This window comes from Pongo abelii, chromosome 12 (assembly GCF_028885655.2).
Source record: "Pongo abelii isolate AG06213 chromosome 12, NHGRI_mPonAbe1-v2.0_pri, whole genome shotgun sequence".
NCBI lineage: Eukaryota > Metazoa > Chordata > Mammalia > Primates > Hominidae > Pongo > Pongo abelii.
This window is the reverse complement of record NC_071997.2, coordinates 101,519,333-101,540,157: the sequence shown is the minus strand read 5'-3', so window position 1 is coordinate 101,540,157 and position 20,825 is coordinate 101,519,333. Positions and strand designations below refer to the sequence as shown.

At 48.2% G+C, this 20,825-nt stretch overlaps 1 protein-coding gene across 1 annotated transcript in view; it reads left to right on the top strand.

The window, feature by feature from the left end:
• Window positions 1–11,475, top strand: part of EHD3 (EH domain containing 3) — a 36,918-nt gene extending 25,443 nt beyond the window's left edge. Inside the window, 3 exon segments of the mRNA NM_001131576.1 lie at window positions 3,614–4,026; window positions 4,641–4,805; window positions 9,262–11,475. Coding sequence (NP_001125048.1) covers window positions 3,614–4,026; window positions 4,641–4,805; window positions 9,262–9,789 — 1,106 coding nt within the window. The 3' untranslated portion in view covers window positions 9,790–11,475.
• Window positions 11,476–20,825: the final 9,350 nt, after the last annotated feature.

Genomic DNA, 20,825 nt, shown 5'->3' with positions numbered 1-20,825 from the left:
AACCTCCATTACCTTGTCAGCATAGGACTCAACACTGGCTGCCCTGGCTGCCTTAGCCTGTTCTGGGCCATTGAGCAAATGCATTGGGGCTGAGATTTGCTGAACAGGTGAGAGGGAGCTGCAGCTCAGTCTTGGTCCTCCCAGCAGCCCCTCGTGTGACCTGCACTGGCACAGCTAAAATCCAGATTGGGGAATAAGGAGCAGCAGAAGGCCAGAGGCCTGGCAGGGAGTTGTGGAGGGGCCCTGCTGCCCTGCTGCTGTGAGCTGTTTGCAGAGGTGGGGGTTGGGGATTTTCTTAGCCCTGTGGCCCCTCCCTACCCACAGCTCTGAGGGACTGCCTTTGGGAGGTGACAGCAGCCTTGCCATGCGCTGTGCTGAAGGGAAGATAAAAATAGGCTGGAGCCATCCCTGAGGAGGGAAGGAGGGACAGAGGGATGTAGGAAGGAGGGGAGTAGTACAGGCTGCAGGCTTCACCTAGAGTGGGAATGCTTAGGCCTCCGGGGCTCCAGTGAGGAGCTGGCTGTGCCTGCGTGCCAGGGAGGGAGGCAGGGAGCGGCCAGGTACGGAATGGCTGGATGGCTGACAGCTGGGTCATCTGGCCTCACGACTCGCCAGCTGTTTGACTCTCTCCTCTCTGAGCCTCAGTTTCCTCCCCTGGAACTGAGAACGATACTCCTCACACTGCCTGCCTCAGAGCGTGTCGTGAGGGTGAAATGAGATAATGACATGAACATCTTACCGTCTGCAGCAAGCACTGAACTTGGAGTTGGAGGCTAGGGGTCGTGTCTCATGGGTGGTATTGGCTGAGTCACTTAACTCATAGAGTTTGCGTGAACATCTCCGAGGGAGGGTTGATGATGCACCTGCCCACTGGGCAGAGCAGCCTCTGAAGCGCTTTCTTTGGCTTTGACTCTGAGCCGAGACAGGGCACCTGTCTTCTAAAGAGAAGGCAAAATCTAGTTCACACCAGGCCCTCAATGACGCACCCATCAGGGACTATCCTCAGGATGGTACCTGGATATCTCCAGGTACTAGGCCAGCTCTGCCCCTTCCTGAGCCTCAGTTTCCCTATCTGTAAATCAGGAAGTTGGACCATTGATTGCTAAGCTCCTCGTAGCCTCATAGCCTCATAGGTCTATGCCACAGGAGCAGGGGGAGAAGACTCATGTGTTAGTGGAGCTGTATATTAATTGAGCAGCTGACAGATCTTGGAGAAGATCACATGCGAATGGGAATGCTTGGAACCACTTCATTTACCAAAGACAGAGGAGTTGAAAATGGAGTAGTACCAGTATCCAGGTAACCAAAGGAGGGTTTGGCCTTCCTTTGTTTGTTAGAATTCTCTTACAGCCACCAGAAAAACGTTACAGGGTTCCCCCAGGAAGCTTTAGGGCAGCAAGTTTTCCCGACCATGCTGATCCCATCCCCCTACCCCCTGTGGCAGTGCCTCCACATGTCCTAAATATGTACCCCACTGGGTGTTCACTAGATGCCACATGGTGGGGGAAAGGCTTTTTAAACCTAGCTCCGTTGGCTCCATTCATCCTCATCCCCCACCCCATCGATGCCTGCTACTTAGTCTGAAATGACAGCCTTTGAAAGTGAAAGCCAACTCAGTGCAGTGGTTCATAGCACTGACTCCAGGGCTACCTTCCTGGACTTGAGTCCCAGCCCATTGCTTGCCAGCTGGGTGACGTTAGACAAGTTCCTTTATCTGTTTGTATCTCTGGTTACTCCTCAGAGAAGTGGGGCTGATATTAGTGTCTAATGACCCTACATAGAGTCATTGTGAGGATTAAAGGAATTAATGATTATAAAGTACTTAGGTCAGTACTATGCTATTGTTATTTTTATGGGCCAGTCATATTCAAAGTGTGGCCCTTGGGCCAACAGCATCAGAATCTTCTGGAAGCTTGTTAGAAATGCTCTGCACCAGACCTACTGAATCAGAAACTTTGCGGATGGAGTCCAACCATCTGGGTTTTAAGAAGCCCTGTGGGGGATTCTGATGCAGGCTAAGTTAGGACCCCTGTTACAGACAATCAGAGCTTCTTAAGTCTGACTCACTCACAAGGCAGTTGCCTGATGATCTTGCCTGGTCTCTAGCCTCCCTCTGTGAGGCAGGGCAGGCTTTTTCCTAATGATTTGGTTTCCCATTTGATGGTGGCAATGAGCTTTGGGTCCCCAGTGTGTGTCGCCTTGGAACCCTTGTGCTATGGGGAGCCAGGATGGTTGGTCACTTTAGTACCCAAGAAAGAGCTCCTACCTCGGTGCCAGAGGTATGCCACGGGGGAGTGGCAGGAGGAGAGGCTGAGAACCCTGCTGAGACTCAGAATGGGAAAGCCTGACACTTCCATCCTCAGGCCACTGCTGCTGCTCATGGGCTGTGTGCCCTTCGACAAATCACTTGACTTCTCTGAGCCCCACTTCCTTATCTCTTGTCTTCCTATTTTACGTAAGAGGAGCCTGAGACATAGAGGTAAGACCTACTGGGGCTCTGGGTGTCAGTGAATGTATAGACTGTTGGTCTACCCTCCTGCTTTCAGCCCCTACTGAATCCACAGCTACTTGGGATTGAGCAGAACTTCTGTGGGGCTCCTGTAACCAGTCTGACCTAAAGCAGCTTAGTGCTAGATAACCAAAGTGCAGGTGGCCAGAGTTCCAGTCACATCCTAAGGAAGAAACCCCTTGTGGTTTCAAGAGTTGGGAATTTTGTGCTGCAGCTGATTACAAAGGAAAGAGCCTGAGTGAGAACAAGATGTTTTTATAACAAGAATTGCAGATTTCTTCCAGACCAGTGATAGGCATGGTCTGAACCATCATCAGTATCTGCTTTTTACTGTTTCATTGTTTTCAGACCTTAGAAAGAATTTCTGAGTCTTTGTGTCAGATTAGGTGTCCAGACTTTCTTTTCTAGCAGGCTGCTAAATGCAGTAAGCATGGATAGGGGAGCTGGATAGTGGCTGTGCCTTATGGAAATAATGATGTTAATAAGAGTTACTAGGCCAGGCGCAGTGGCTGGCTGGGGGCGGTGGCTCACACCTGTAATCCCAGCACTTTGGGAGGCCAAGGCAGGCGGATCACCTGAGGTCAGGAGTTCAAGACTCAGCCTGGCTAACATGGTTAAACCTGTCTCTACTAAAAATACAAAAATTAGACAGGAATGGTGGCACATGCCTGTAATCCCAGCTACTCGGGAGGCTGAGGCAGGAAAATCGCTTGACCCCAGGAGGCAGAGGTTGCAGCGAGCAGAGACGGTGCCACTACACTCCAGCCTGGGTGACAGAGTGAGACTCCGTCTCAAAAAAAAAAAAGTAACTAGCATTTACTGAGCACCTACTAAGTGCTGGATTCTAAGAGTATTTAATCTTCATAGTTCTATTAATTAGGTATTCATATTATTTTAGTATTTAATAGTATTTTTAGATGAAAAAAATTCTACGAGACATTGAGTAATTTGCTGGAGTCCAAACAGTTAAAATGTGGAGGAGCCAGGATTTAAACTTAGATCTGACTCCTAAGACTGTGTTATTTCTACCACACCCGACTGCTTCTCCAAACCCCTACCCTATACCCCAAAGGCCCCAGCCCCTGATTGTCCCTCTGCCGGCAGGGTATGACTTTGCAGCTGTCCTTGAGTGGTTTGCCGAGCGGGTTGACCGCATCATTCTGCTCTTCGATGCCCACAAACTGGACATCTCTGATGAGTTCTCAGAAGTCATCAAAGCCCTCAAGAACCACGAGGACAAGATGCGGGTGGTGCTGAACAAAGCTGACCAGATCGAGACACAGCAGCTGATGAGGGTGTACGGGGCCCTCATGTGGTCCTTGGGGAAGATCGTGAACACCCCAGAGGTGATCCGGGTCTACATCGGCTCCTTCTGGTCCCACCCCCTCCTCATCCCTGACAACCGGAAGCTCTTTGAGGCTGAGGAACAGGACCTATTCAGGGACATCCAGAGTCTGCCCCGAAATGCTGCCCTGCGCAAGCTCAACGACCTCATCAAAAGGGCCAGGCTGGCCAAGGTGAGGCAGCCCCCTGGGAGGTGGGCAGCTTGGGCAGGGGCCGAGAGTTTGGGGTCAGCTGCAGGAGCTGAGGGTTACTGCCTCCAACAGCCAGTGCATCATGTGTGTGACACCAAGGGGCAGGACAGTACGGGAGCCATGGTTACAAGCTCTCAGGTCAGATGGCCAGATTGGAACTGACTCCATTGTTTACTGTCTGTGGGATTCCCAGCCTTGGCAAGGCCTTTAGTCTCTCTGTGCCTCTGTCTGCATCTGTAAAATGAAGGGGTTGTTGGAGGATAAAGTGAAATAAAGAATCTCAAAGCCCTTATCACAGTGTCTGGCACCTTCAGAGATGCTCAGCAAATGTCAGCTGCTGGTATTGTCTTCAGTAGCAGCAACATGACCACCTCACCCTGCCTTGACCATAGCTCCCCACAACCTCACCTTGCCCGCATAACATAGAAAAACAGCCCAGCCCTGCAAGCAACGTGGAGGCATGAGGGTAGAGGTAGAAAGTATTTCAGAAGTTGGAGCAGGAGGAGGTGGGAGGGTTACAGGGGAAGAGCCATCCTAGAAGGAAGGGACCGTCCAGGGTCTTGATGTGAAGGCTTCTCTCTGGCCCTGTTTGTCAGGTCCATGCCTACATCATCAGCTCTCTGAAGAAGGAGATGCCCTCGGTGTTCGGGAAGGACAACAAGAAGAAGGAGCTGGTGAACAACCTGGCCGAGATCTATAGCCGGATTGAGCGAGAGCACCAGATCTCACCTGGGGACTTCCCCAATCTGAAGAGGATGCAGGTAGCGAGAGTTGGGGGCTCTAAGACAAGGGACAGTGTCCCAAGAGCTGGCTGAGCAGCCTGAGTATGGAGGAGGCCACTCTTGGAGCCCCCCAGGGAGAACCCAGCCCAGAATCTGCAGGCAAGGCGGTGGCCCGGGATCTGCACTCCCAGCTGGGCCATCACTGGCCCAACAGGGGCCGTGTCTGGGCCTGGGGAGAAACACGGAGCCCACCGCCCCAGTGGTGCAGGTGTGTTAGATGATGTTGGGGGGCTGACACCTCCAGTTAATGACCTTCTCTATTCACGGCCACCACAGGCCTGACATCCCTACCATCTCTGGTGCAGTGGATGGGTCACCTGACCAAGGTTTTCCAGGCTCTTAAAGTGCTTGAGTTTACATCCGAGGTCCCCCTTATGAGCAATTTGGGACACAAGCTTTGGGGATGCAGAAGTGCACACGGGAACTCGTCATCTTTGGGTCATATTGCAGGTGCCTATCTTGGGCCAGTGGCCATCACACATGGTTTCTTATAGCTTTCCCCAAAGCACTCCTCAGAGGGAGGCATTTTTCATCTGCCTTTTTACAGAAGAACCAGAGGTCTCAGCATTTTCTGAGTGTAGCATTCACATAGGCCACAAGAAGAAAAGCCAGGAGCTGGGCCCAAAGGTCCAAGCAGGAAACCACAACATTGACTGGATCCTCTGAGCCTCCATCTCCTCGTCTGTAAACTGAAGCTACAGAATCACGCCTTATACAGGTGTTGTGAGCATCAGTGAGATAATCTTTGCAAAGCCCTTAGCACAAAGCCAGACAGACTATGCCCTTAGTACACAGTAGCAAATCATTAGGTGGGCAGAGGGAGGTGGGTGCTGAGCACAAAGCACCTACCCTCTGTACAATGTTTGCAACTTCTTATGATTCTAGAATTAGGGAATTAAAGGCCAGGCGCAGTGGCTCACGCCTGTAATCCCAGCAATTTGGGAGGCCGAGGCGGGCAGATCACCTGAGGCCAGGAGTTCGAGACCAGCCTGGCCAACATGGCAAAACTTCCACTAAAAATACAAAAAAAATTAACTGGGCATGGTGACAAGCACCTGTAATCCCAGCTACTCGGGAGGCTGAGGCATGAGAATCACTTGAACCCAGGAGGCAGAGGTTGCAGTGAGCCAAGATTGTGCCACTGCACTTCAGCCTGGGCGACAGAGAAAGACTCCATCTCAAAAAATAAAAAAATTAGGGAATTAGAAAAATCAAAAAATAGCAGCCACAGAAGCACTTAATAGATGCTGTTGCTCTTGTATTGATCTTTAGCTTGGGAATCAGTTTCTCAGTTTAAATCTAGGTTTTTCATAACATCACTATAGTCCTGAATAGGCATTTTTAGTTTCCTATCTGGCAAAAGGAAAAGAAAAAAATACACGTTCCAAGTATTTGGAATTTGTTCATGTGTCCATTCATTCGTATAACCACCTACCACGAGCCATTCACTAACCAGCATTGCTTTTGTTTTGCGGGTTTCCCGGTCCTTGACTTGGAGCACTTCAGCTCTTCACTTCTGCTTTTGTTAAGAATTTAATGATTTGTAAGCAAACATTTGGGAAGATAACATTTGAAAGGGACCCTAAGACCCCAGTTTTAATGTGAGGAATTCTTTCAAAACAAAGATTCTCACCTCATTTGTTTGCCAGTTCGCTGTTCTGTTCTGCAGTTCAACATGCTGAATCCACAATGTAAACAGCTGTCCTGTGCGGGTGTCCATGTAGGGTAATGGGAGCACCCACCATGCCCCCTAGTTGATACTGGGACCCCTGCATGGGAGCCCACCAAACACACCTACATGAGAGCAGGCTGGGAGAGGCAGGAGGAACGAGAGGTGGGAGGACCTTGGGACGTGATGCTCTGAGGGGTGGGAGACAGGGCCCTGTCTGCTCCTCCTCCAGGAGGCCTTCAGCCCTGAGGCCTTCCTGGCTCAGCCCCACCCTAGGAGGGAGATGAGAAGTACCCAGGCTAACACTTGCCCTAGAAGGCTGTGGGTGTTTTCTGCATTTTTCTGCAGCAAACTAGCTGTGCTTCACCCTGTGTACTGGCCTCTTCCCAGCCTCTGGAGAGTTAGGTGGCCAGAGCCAGGGCAGGAGCAGAAAGCTGTCACCTTATCACCCTCTAGAAGCCATGGAGAAGCTGGTGTTCTAGATTCGAAAACTTTCACAATTGCAGAGACCTGCAAAGTGGAAGATATTTCTTTTATGGTGTGGTGTGGGTTGTCATGTGAAGGCAAGGGGAGCTCTTTCAAAATCGGCATGCCCACCTGCCTGCCTGTGCCTACTGTGTCAAACCCTCGGGGGCAGTCATGCCTTGCTAATGACAGGGACACATCCTCAGTAATGCATTGTTAGGTGATTTTGTCGTTGTGTGTGAACACCATAGAATGTATATACACAAACCTGCATGGTAGGACCTACCACACACCTGGGCTATATGGTATGATGACCTGTCGCTTCCAGGCCACAAACCTAGCATGTGACTATACTGAAGGTTGTAGGCAATTGTAACACAATGTATTTGTGTATCTAAATATAGAAATGGTACAGTAAAAATACAGTAAGGAAAGATAAACAGTGGTACACTTGTACAGGACACTTACCATGAATGGAGCTTGCAGAATTGGAAGTTGCTTTGGGTGGGCCAGTGAGTGAGTGGTGAGTGAGTGTGAAGGCCTAGGACATCACTGTACACGGCTGTAGACTTTAGAAACACTGTACACTTAGACTACACTACATTTATTTTTAGAAACATTTTCTTTCTTCAGTAATAAATTAACATTTCTACTTTACAGACTTTTTTTTTTTTTTTTTTGATACAGAGTCTCACTCTGTCGCCAGGCTAGAGTGCAGTGGCGCGATCTCGGCTCACTGCAACCTCCACCTCCAGGTTCAAGCGATTCTCCTCAGCCTCCCGAGTAGCTGGGACCACAGGCATGTGCCACCATGCCCAGCTAAATTTTTTGTGTGTTTTTAGTAGAGACGGGGTTTTCACCATATTGGCCAGGATGGTCTCATCTCTTGACCTCGTGATCCGCCCACCTCGGCCTTCCAAAGTGCTGGGATTACAGGCATGAGCCACCGTGCCCAGCCTACAGATTTTTGACTCTTGTAGTAACAATTAGCTTAAAACATACATTGTATATCTATACACAAATATTTTCTTTATATCCTTATTCTATAAGTTTTTTCTATTTAAAAAAATTTATTTTTTACTTTTTTATTTTTGTGTGGGCTAAAAACTAAGACGCAAACACCCATGCTAGTCTAGGCCTACACAGGGTCAGCATCATCAGTTTCGCTGTCTTCACCTCCACATCTTGTCCCACTGGAAGGTCTTCAGAGACAGTAACACACATGGAGCTGTCATCTCCTGTAATAACAATGCCTTCTTCTGGAATGCCTCCTGAAGGGCCTGCCTGAGGTTGTTTTACTGTTAACATTTTTTTTTAAATAAGTAGAAAGAATACACTCTAAAATAACGATAAAATGTACAGTATAGTAAATATTTACATAAACCAGTAACATAGTCATTATCATTATTCGGTATTATGTACTCTATGTAAATGTGTGTGCTAGATTTTTATACCACTGGCAGCGCAGTAGGTTTGTTTACACCAGCATCACCACAACACATAATGCGTTGTGTTATGTACAGTGACTACAATGTCACTAGGCAAAAGGAATTTCCCAGCTCCCTTATTATCTTCTGGGACCCTCATCATATGTATGGTCCCTCATTGACTGAAACATTGTAATGCAGTGCATGACTGTATTTTGAAAACTCTCTTCAGGTGACTCTGATGAGCATCCTGATTAAGAACCATAATTTGGGGATGACCTTTGGCTTCTGTTATGATTTGGTTTTAGTACCCTGTGCCCTGTTTTGTTTTTGTTTTTGTTTTCACTAAGTGGGGATAGAATGTGATTTTCCTACCTCAGAAGGGCACTGGGGGAGTGAACAAGGTAATGTAATGAAGACATTTGTGGTGATTTTCAAGTACAGTATAACCCTTATTAAAGTAGAGGCCCACATGACCCAGTCTCAGAAGTACAGCATTCAAGAGACATGATTCAATAGCCAAAACTGACTTAAAGAGAAATGTAATGATTTCCTCTCTGGAATGACATTAAAGGGGATTGAAATAAATAGATCATGCCAATACTTGTTAAATTTCCCTTTCTTCCCCAGCCCCTACAACTCTTCTACTCCCTCCTGAAAAATCCCATCATCAGCCCAGTGGGCCTTTATTCCCCTCCTCTCTCATACCTTTGATTACCACGTGATGTCCATCAGCTGAGCCTCTAGGTTACACATCTTTCATTGTAGAAAGGGATCAGCTGTGAACATTCTGGTGTTCATAGGAGGCACGTGACAAATGGAGGGCTCTCCTTTCATTGTATCCTATCTTCATCTTCTCTCCTCCTCTTCCCAGGACCAGCTGCAGGCCCAGGACTTTAGCAAGTTCCAGCCGCTGAAGAGCAAGCTGCTGGAGGTAGTGGACGACATGCTGGCCCATGACATTGCCCAGCTCATGGTGCTAGTGCGCCAGGAGGAGTCACAGCGGCCCATCCAGATGGTGAAGGGCGGAGCGTTCGAGGGCACCCTGCATGGCCCCTTTGGGCACGGCTATGGGGAGGGGGCTGGAGAAGGTATCGATGATGCTGAGTGGGTGGTGGCCAGGGACAAGCCCATGTACGACGAGATCTTCTACACCCTGTCACCGGTGGATGGCAAGATCACAGGCGCTAATGCCAAGAAGGAGATGGTGCGCTCCAAGCTGCCCAACAGTGTGCTGGGCAAGATCTGGAAGCTGGCCGACATTGACAAGGATGGCATGCTGGATGACGAGGAGTTTGCACTGGCCAACCACCTCATCAAAGTCAAGCTGGAGGGGCACGAGCTGCCCAACGAGCTGCCTGCCCACCTTCTGCCCCCGTCCAAGAGGAAAGTTGCCGAGTGATGGGGTGGGGGGACATTCAGACAGGCAAGTATTAGAGGAGGAGATGGGAGCGGTGACTACACACACACACACACACACACACACACACACATGCACACACACATATGCAGATCTTGACATTGCTCTGTAGGTGAGAGAGGATCATGACGCCCATGTTTGCAGCTGATACTTGTTTGGGCACACCTCCAAGTTCTCGGGATTAGTAGAAGGACAAGAGCACTCCCAGGCCCCAGAGTCTAAGCCTAAGTCTCCATCCCTCTTCCCCTCTCCTCAGCCACTCCCCAAAGACGAGACCTGAGGCAATTCACTTGCCAGCACAGATGGCCAACCCGCCTCCAGATTCCCCAGTGCCTCCACATCCGGGCTCTGAGCAGATGGAAAAGACTTTTCGTTTAGTAGACAATTCACTTCTTTTTCTGTGCTTCCCCTACCTGCTTTGGCTTCCTAATAAGAAATCCATTCAGGAGCTAGGAGATCTGAGGGCGGGGGGGGCAGCTGCAGGGAGGAGAGGTGAGAAAGGAAGCATCTTCTAGAGACATTGGCCCAGGAGCTCTGTTCTTTCCTAATCTAAGCCTCTGTCATCTTCGGCAAACCTTGCTTTGAACTCTGCCAGTATTTCATTTTAAAGAATCCCAGAGTGGGAGAGAGAAGAGAAAAAAATTGATAGAGTGAGGAAATGGTCCTGTAGTCTACTGAAAACCAGTCAAGGTGGTTTTAGTCCATAGATTTTGTTAGATGTTCTTTCCACCTGGCCTATGATGTTTAGATGTTCATACTTGACTCACATTTACCCAGCCCCTCCTGCGTGCCAGGAGCTATGTTAGGCACTTTATATACATTATTCTATGTGGCCCTCACTGATGCCCCAGGGAAGTATGCATTAGCCTTCCCATTTTGCAGATGAGGAGGTTGAGTAGCCTCAGAAGGGTTTAGGCGACCTTGTGAAACTCACAGAAGTCACGTGATGGAGAGAGGATTCAAAGCCAGGGCCTCAGACCCTCACACGCTTGTCTGTGCTATGATGTGTGCAGGATCCCAGCATTGATACCCAATGACAAACTATGGAGAACAAGCAAAGTATGCAGGCCCCCTGCAGCCTCCCAGGACAGGCTGGCAAGGGAGGAGGGCTGGCCAGCATTTGGTGGGCCATCAGTCTGGCCATCTGTCATGTCACAGAAGCAAACCGTGCCTTCTGGCTCTGCGCCCCATATTCCCAGCATCATAGACATCCAACAGCACCAGCAGGAGAGTGGGCTAGCCTGCTGGATGCTGTTCGTGCCTGTCCCTGCTCTGCCTCCCACCCAGTTGCCTGAATCATCCCAGCTCAGACGCAGCCACTGTCTCTTGTCAAGTGGGACCTCATGCTCATTCTCAGAAGGCTAACTTGAGAGGTTTGGGGCCTTGTTCCCCAGAGGGTCCCCAGGGACTCTGCAGTGTCCTTGGCAAATCCCCACTGTACTCAATGCCCTACATTCTCTTTCATGGTCTCTCGCCTGGCTTGCTTCATGGCCACTGAGCCAGTCACTTTGTATGCTATGCTCCTACTGTGATGGAAAACAAAATGAGTATAACTTATTTTATATCCATATTCAGACGATATAGAGAATATTCCATGTATCTATGACGTGCTTACTACTGCAGTGCATTTGTCATTAGTCTTCATGTTAATACATTTATTCTTTGGTATCTGCCTGGCCACAGAGCATCATTCAATGGAGGCTGAGGGAGAAGGGCTGGGTTCTTACTTGGGGTTCCTGGTGGACTCTTTGGCTGGAAAGGGCTCACTGGGGCTACCCAATGGCCAGCATCCACAACCAGCTTCCCAGTGGGCTGGAGTTTGTCTAGGCTCAGTGACCAACCCAGGCACAGCTGGTGGAACCACCTCTCCCTACTCCTCTGGAGTGAAGATGTTCCCCAAGCCCCTGGGCTTCCTTCTGCAAATACGCATTTCTCTTTCACATGAAATAAAGGGCAGACAAAGCCCAGGCAAAGAGGTCTCACCTGCTCTGGAGAAAAGCCTTGAGTGCCGAGTGCAGGTTAGGGACCATTTCTCAGCTCCACACCTTTCTTTGAGCTGAAGGAGAAATGGGAAGGAAATAGCAGAGGTAGGTGAAGTTCCTGTCTTTTTATTTTATAGGAAAGGGAGATGTCTGTTATCCCCTTTCTTCACTGCCACTGGACACACATGCCGCTTTCCTGCCCTTCTACATACCCTGCCTCTCTTCCCTCTTTTCGTCTTGAAGTCTCCACCCGGGAGAGACCTGTGAGATGTGGGAATTCCATGTTTGCACAGCTCCCATCTCCCTGGAAAGAGGAACTGATGTTTGAGGGGACAGATGTGGGTCACTTTCCCTGGCAGTGCCCTCTAGCCTTGCTGCCTTGGCTTTCTGACCCCTTCCAGGCTTCAGGGGCCTGGGAGATCTCATGCCTCAGCCCAGGAAACATTTAATAGGGAAAGCAGAGACATGTCATGTCAGCCCCACAGACAAGAATTTCTAGAGCACTTGTCCTGTTGTTCCTTGTCCGCACATTATTCAGTCTGGGCCATGGAATCCACCCAATAAACACAGCAACACCCTATGCTACTGACCAAGCAAAGCTTGCCCCTGGTACCAAAGAGCTAAATCATGACCAAAGTGTGACATGAATGTAACCGAAATGCGGGTTAGTTGCTCAATGTATGCAAAGTCCCATGGACAAGAGTGAAGTCTGATACCAATAAAGTGAATGTATTCTAAAGCTAGCTTGGAGAAGGGGCACACAACGTCCTGCCTTTCAATGTGCCGCTTCCCCTTTGGAGCAGAAAGCAGGCACTTTGATAAGGTAAGGGAGCAAGTGAGCAAGGGTCCGCCTGATAGCATGGTGCCTTATCTACTGGACAGTTGAGTCGGGCCTTCCTGGGCAAAAATAAATTTTAAAAGTGGCCAAGTAGGCATACTTTAGATATACCCTCCTAGTGAATGAAAGTCCCGAGGCAGCCCCTGGAGGGTGGGAGTTCCAAGGCAACCCCTGGAGGTGAAAGCTCAAGGAGGGCATGTTTTGGTCTGCAAATTGGCAGTCAATTCTGGAGGACTATTTTGGAGCAGAGAGATGAACTTGCCCTGTAAGGGAATGTCTAGTGAAGGGGAGATGATAGTTTATATTTGCATTTCCCTTTTCTTGAGACGGAGTCTCACTCTGTCGCACAGGCTGGAGTGCAGTGGTGTGATCCCGGCTCACTGCCACCTCTGCCTCCCAGGTTCAAGCCATTCTTGTGCCTCAGCCTCCCAAGTAGCTGGGACTTACAGATACCCACCACCACACCTGGCTAATTTTTTTTTTTTTTTTTTTTTACTTTTAGTGAAAACAGGGTTTCACCATGTTGGCCAGGCTGGTCTAGAATTCCTGACCTCAAGTGATCTGTCCACCTCGGCCTCCTAAAGTGCTGGGATTAGAGGCATAGGCAAGAGCCACTGCGCCAGGCCTATATTTGCATTTCTAAAGGGCTACCTAGGAAGTTGGGAATCCAGGAAATGGAAAAAAGAAGCGAGGAAAAAAAAAACACCTCTTAGAAAACTGGGGTGCTCATTTACATGAATATTTCCAGATGACACCACTGAACCATAGCAGGGCATGGGCCTTGGTTTGCAGAGTGATGAGAGGTTGCCCTGAGTCATCCCCACTTCCATTTGGTTCCAAAACCTGTATTTATGAGTTAACTCATCAGAATCTGCTGAATGGCCTGAAGAGAATAGGCTTGTTTATTCTTCCTATGCGATGCTGTCTGGAGTCTATACACCCTCAATCCTTTATTTAATTTCTCCATCCATTCATCCCTCGATCTTTTTTACATTCAAAAGATGCTGAGCACCTCTTACAGAAAACATCCTGAGGGAGAATATAGAGATTCATTCCTTGAGTCATTCAAAAACACTCAATAAAGTCTACCTGAGTGTAGAGACAATTCTATATGGTTCAAAGAGCTCACAGCCTAGTAAAGGGGATGAGGCATTTATGCAAACACTGATAATACGGTGAGGGAACATGAAAGGGGGGTGCTCAAGAAAGTCAGAAATGGCTTCAAACTGGGGAGAAGGTGGTCAGAGAAAGCCTGTAGCAGGGTGGGCACTGGAATTGAGAAACCGTCTGGGGCCAACCTCTTGGGCCTGTTTCCTTCCTAATCTAAGGAAGACAGGCAGAATTTTTACATAAAACACAACACAGAGCATTCTCAGCCCACTAAATCATGACAGACTGAGAACCACTGAAGTATTTGTGGAAAAGCATGATTAGAATTTTGCCTCTGGGGACTGTGCTGTTTTTTCATAGGCCATTTTCAAGTGAAAATTGTATCAGTATCTTTAAAGTTGAAACGTTAAGTGCCTGGAGGGAAAGAAAAATGGCGATGGAAGAATGTCAGTTATCCCGGCCGAGTGATGAGGACACTGGGGACACGTCATGGGCACAGACTCCTCATTAGTTCTGTTTACCACAGGTCGGTTCTTCTGTCCTCTGGCTCGTGGGAGGACTTTGGTTTTCTCCCTTTGAAGTAAGTGAGCTGTGTGACTTGCTTTGGCTCATGAAATAGGTGTGTAAGCAACATGTCTCCTCCTTGCAGAGATAAATGTGCAATTTGCCACATTCTGCTTTTCCTGCCTCTCCAGGAATGTGTGTGGGAGTGAGTGTGAAAATGGAGCCTAAGTCCTGGGTCATGCTAAAACCCCTTCCCGACCTACACTGGACAGATGCCATGAAAAAGACATAAACTCCATCATTTTACTGTTAAACCATTGATAGTCATGGGGCTGTTACCTGACATAGCCTATACCATCATGACCAGCAGACCTGGTAAGTCTTTCAATAGTTTAGCCCATGGAGCAAATGAAAAGGAAAGAAAGTTCCTTGGAAACCAAGTTCCTGCCTTCTTAAGAACTGAGGTTGGCCAGGTGCAGTGGCTCACGCCTGTAATCCCAGCACTTTGGGAGGCTGAGGTGGGTGGATCACGAGGTCAGGAGTTCAAGACCAGCCTGGCCAATATGGTGAAACCCCGTCTCTACTAAAAATACAAAAATTAGCCGGGCATGGTGGTGTGTGCCTGTAGTCCCAGCTCCTCGTGAGGCTGAGGCAGAATAATCGCTTGAACCTGGGAGGCGGAGGCTGCAGGGAGGCGAGATTGCACTACTGTACTCCAGCCTGGGCGACAGAGTGAAACTCTGTCTCAAAAAAAAAAAGAAAGAAAGAAAGAAAAAAAGAACTGAGGTCACTGGAAGCTGAAGGGATGGGTGATTCACATAAAGCCCTTCAGTGTCTGAGTTGTATTCTGCCATATCCTAGCCCCACCCTTCAGTGTGACTTTTTAAGTTGGAGAACTTTCCACTTACAGTGTCAAATGCGAACAGGACTTGCCTTCTCTCTGCAGGAATGTAGGTACTGGGGATTGACTGGGTATTTGTCTGCCTAGGGTTATACAGGGAGGTATCCAGGTTGGAAAGAGTAAAATTGCAATTCCCAGACTCCCTTGCAGCCAGGTTCAGGATGTGATTTTAGGTCCCTCCAACCAGATATACTTATGGGAGACTGTGCTGTAGCAGATCATGCCAGAGGTGGACCCAGCAGCTATACAGCTGTAACAGCAGCTCTCTGGCTTCGCAGCTTCCTATACTTGCTCAAGAAGCTGGAAGTCTTGTTTGTGAGGTTGGAGAAACAATGGCAACAATGGTAGCACTGTAAGCAACCATCCGCCACTTTGTGTTTGCTCACCTACCTATGGTGCCTGAGCACTGCTGCCATGTACAGATTGCACAGAGGGGACCTGGGCTGCAGCAGGAGAGGCTTCATGGAGGGTGTGTGTGTGTGTGTGTGTGTGTGTGTGTGTGTGTGTGTGTGTGTGTGTGTGTGTGTGTGTGTGTGCGTCTCTATGTTTGGGTCAGGTTGGGACACTACACAGAGGTGGTTTTTGCAAGATAATTGAAGATAGGAGAGGACATGGCAGCGTTTCTCAAAAAGAATGCTGCGGGGGAGTTTTCAAAGCAAGAATCCTGTCCTAAGAATTAATTGGGATGAATATGTGCATGTTAGTTGAGGCTATAAAATAAGGACATGTTAGAAGTAGCAGTTCTATGTCCTTCCCTTAGAATTTCATGAAGTGTAGGGTACCCTTCCCCACCCCAGGGTGCATCACTGAAGCGTAGTGGTGGCAGCCATGGCCTGAGGGCAGGTCAGCACAGAAAAACACCAACTCCACAGAGTGAGTCTGGCGGGAGCAGGTGCGTGGGCATCTGGTGACCTGAGTTCCTCCATCAGAACAAGCCATGGGGCCTCTCTGTGCCTCTGTTTATTCTTTCCCCAAGTGGGGTCACTTCAGACATTTGGAGATATGAGGCAACAAGGAGATGGGAAAGTTCACCAACAATGTAAACACTCTACATGAGAGAGTTTTGTTGCCATGTGCTAGAAGAGGCATGCTTCAGGGAAGAAGTGAGAATCCTATACATGGGAAGGAAGGAAAGAATCAAGCCCTGTAAAAGTACAAAGGAAAAAGAGACTGGAAGAGATGTGGAGTTGGGGGATCCTGCCAAGGATCTGAGTGCAGCAATGCTTACAGTGTTGAATACTTGAAAAGTGCCCAGGGGCCTGGAGATGACCTGTGGGGAATCTGTAGCCCTAGCCTACTGTGGCCACTGCCACCTAGGTAAATGCATATCCCAATGTCCCTGCGTGGCTTCTCAGCCATCATGATCTGGTGCTGACAGGGGGCTATGGACACTTAAGGAGCACTCACTGGGGTGGGTTTGGGTATATCGCGGCATGACAGTCTGGTTACAATGCAGACCACCTGAGAACTCCAAGGCTGACAGCAATCCTCCAGTGTGTTGAACGCATGACTCTAATGGCAAATGTTTCTCTTCGTTTGCAAAGTGTCAGGATCACACTATGTTGTAAAGTTTCCTTTTCTGACAGCCAGTGCTTTTTTATAGCATTTCTTAAACCTCCTTGAAGACAAGGAGCTAAGGCAGTGGCAAATGCCAGATCACTATGGAAAGGAGGGGACCCATTACTGCATCTCAGTCCCATCACAGGCCAGAACTAGGATTTGGTTCACCTTTGAAAGAATCTCAAGCTTAGTGGCATCATAACATTGGTGAAATCTGACTTCAATCCAGGTTTCCTTTCTCACAGGCCACCCCCTCCTGTTCTCCTGCCCATCCAGGCCCAGCTCAGGATGCCAGAGGACCACCCCTCTCCCGACTGGGCATTGTGTCCTCTCTAGGCCACTAATGCATGCATAAGTGCACGTGCGTGCGCGCATACACACACATACACACAGAGTCTCTCTCTCTCTGTCTCTGTCTCTCCCTCTCTCACACACACTCTCCATTCCCATCATCCATGTCTGCTCCATCCTACAGGGCTGAGTTTTGCTATGGAACAGCTGGCTGATCTGAGGAACCAAGAGGCTGTATGTGTGACCATGGGGTCAGATGCTGCAGCCCTGACTCTGGTCACAGATACGAGTCTAACAGGAGCCTCCTAAGTCCAGTGAGAGGGGTTCCTGTTAGTCTGGCAAGGAAAGCAACAAGAGAGGAGTGTCAGGCAGGTATTTGGACCTGACACCATGTGGGCACCTGCTTATATGCGGAATTCCCCTCCGGATCATCTCTGCTTCCTAAATGGTTCCACAGCTTTCTTGGCCATACAAGGCAATTCCCCTCATTCCAGAAAAGCCTAGTTTTCAGGAACATGCAATGGAATGAAAAGATATAACTCACTGCAAGGAACTCAGCTGGTGCTTCTTGCCCTGCGCAGAGTAACCGTTTCAGCCTCAAGCAGCTGCAGCTTCTCCTCTTGATACCCTGGCTCATCCAAGAGCCACAGGAATTGAGGCCTGAGATAACGATAGCCTTGAACTCTTCAGCGACATTTCCTGGAACTTCTTGAGATGAAGAGAAAACAAGAAAACTAACTGAGCTATAGCACTTGGCCAGATGTTACTCATCAGCCCTGGGGATTTACTTAATGTCTAGTCTGTAATCCTGGTTTAGTGGTTTGTGTAAAAGAAGTCTTCTTCATGCACCAAGGGTTTCAATCAGGCTAATGACTAGAAAATGACAAAAATCCTCAAGCTAGGATTCTCCAAGACCCAGTGCAATTATCTCCTCCAAGCAAATATGACACCCCACTCCCACCATCCCTGCCATCTGCAAACCCCTAGAGCTTTGGAAGTGCCACCTGCTTGATGCCACCTTATAGCACTGTCACTTGCACACTTGTTTAATTCCACCTATCTAGATAATAAGCTTCTTAGGGGCACAGAATATGCTTTGCACAGAGCAATACATACCTTGCTACTTCCCCAAGTCCCCTATCAGGGGTAAAGGACTTATTTATCCACCTGCTCCACTTCAAGCTGTCTTCAGAAATTTCCCTCACCTGCAAAGATCTGCCTCCTCACTGCTTATGTCACACCCCATTCCCAGGGGCAGCTGTACCCAATAACTGGTCAATGAGGGCATATGAAGGTCTGGCCCCCTTGCCCCAACCTGGAACAGTTCTGAAGGGACATCCCAGCTTCAGAACTCCTTATGGGGTCAGCTGAGCCTTTGTGATTGCATTAGAGCCCAACTGCTCGCTCTGCCCAATCTTGCTTCTCTTCCTTCCCCTTTCCAAGTGTAAAGCTAAAGGCACTCTCTAATAAACGTTTTGCATGATGAACTCCATCTCAGAGTCTGCTTCCCAGGGAACATGACCTGCAACAGTGTGTATGCTCAATAAATACTTGTTGGCATTAATGAACAATCAATTGCTCCATGACAAATCCAATCAGAGGATGGCCTGCTGGGGATTACTTAGCTGACCATGTGAGTAGGTGCAGTGGTCTTGCCAGAAAATATGTACCACATGGCACCAGATCTTTGGCAGGCCACTTTGAATCACTGGGAGAAGATGGAGCCATGGAATATGCAGGACTTCTCCTGTGAACGTGGCCCCAAAGTTACCCCTTGGGCAGCTCCAGCCAGAGGGTCATTCTGACAGAATGATGAGAAGGACCACAGGGCTCATTCTGTGCAGAATGAGACCATTGCTCAGATTGTTCCACCTGTAGTTTCTAATTTTCTTAGAAAAGGCAAATCTCTCCCGTTATAGGACATGCCACAGCACAGAGAGACAGAAGTTGGCAGATGAGAGAGAAGGCATCCTTTCCTGAGGTGCAGCTCCAGCCCCACCTTTACATAAAGCAAGCATTCAAGGGAGGGACACTTCCTTAGAAATGAAATTGATGAAGATACTGCCCTTAAGCAGCAGCCTAGAACAACTGCATATAAAAACTGAGACTTTCTAACATTCAATCTAAAAGCCCCAATGACAAGGATGAGATAGTTTCAATTGCAGACTCGTAGGATACAAAATATCAGTGGATGACAAAGAATGATGACAACAAAAGACCTGAGGGGGGTCAGGATACCCACAGCTGGTTTCAAAATCAAAGCGACCATGGATTGGCAGCAGGCCTGGAACACTGCTGGTGATAGGAGTCGGAGAGCAGTGCGGTTTCCATGACTAGTTGTCAGTGTCTTTCCTGGCACAGACCCGGGGAACTGTGGCGCATTCACCTTAAGACTAAGGTTTCACCAGTTCCTCAGTGAAGAGGAGTCAAATTTAATATCAAACCCATATTGTATCTTATATATAGTTTATTATATGCATAAATACATGCTGTAAATAGTTAATAGTTTAGTAAACCACAAAGACCTTATTCCATATTCTCAATCACTTTACCATCTTTGAAAGGTCTTGAGAAAAAGAATTCTCTGCAGATTCTTTTAAATGAATAACAACCTGGCCGTAGTGAATTCCAGTTGGTCTTCGTGGTGAGGATCCTAGTGGTTGGAGTTTGTAAGCAACACCCCTCATAGAATATGCCTTTGGAAATCTGTTCCTGATTGTGTATGGCCTAGGCTACAAGACCTCAGGATCTGGGGGCTGAACACGACCCAGGAAATCATCATGTCCCCCCAAATCTCAGACAGTCACTGATGAAGTTCTGTCTCCTTGTGACGGTCCCTGGCCACTCACATGTCCAGACCAATTACTTCTGGATGCAGTATCTTCCAGCAATGACTGTCTAGTCGTTTTAATATTATGCCTTTGAAATATGCACAAAGAATTGCATCTGAAAAGCAGTTAGAGTCATTATATATTTGTCAAAACCCACAGAATGTACAACACTAAGAGTGAACCCTAGGGTAAACTGTGGCTTCGGGTGACAGTGATGTGTTAGTGTAGATTCTATTGTAACAAATGTACTTTCTGGAGTGGGATGTTGATAATGAGGAAAGTTGTATGGGGTGGGGTACAAGGGATATATGGGAACTCCCTATACTTTCTGTTCAACTTTGCTGTGAACCTAAAATTGCTTAAAAAATTAATGTTTGTTGGCCAGGCGTGGTGGCTCACGCCTGTAATCACAGCGCTTTGGGAGGCCAAGGCAGGGGGATCACCTGAGGTCAAGAGTTCCAGACCAGCCTGGCCAACATGGTGAAACCCCACCTCTACTAAAAATATAAAAATTAGCAGGGCATGGTGGCAGGTGCCTGTAATCTCAGCTACTCGGGAGGCTGGGGCAGGAGAATTGCTGGAACCCAGGAGGCAGAGTTTGCAGTGAGCTGAAATCGTGCCATTGCACTCCAGCCTGGGCCGACAACAGCAAGACTCAGTCTCAAAAAAAAAAAAAAATTTCTTTAATTATGTTTATTAATTAAAAAAAGAAAGAAATAATGGTCCTTTCTGTCTGTACAGGTGGACTTCAATATCTATATGTAGCAGTAAAGGAAATACTGTCTGGTATGAGCTCTGGGTCACTGGAGTTGGGTACTCTGGCTCCTTCTTTCCCATCAAAATAAAATTAAAAAATAATAAAATCAATGACTGCTGGATATTATGGTGAGAGTTTCGTGTTTTGAGCTGGGGTGTGGGGCCTGATTATTTGATTAATTATCTGCTCATTTGGGGAGCCCTTGTTTTCCTTGTCCTGTGAGCCCCTTCTCTGCAACCCACAT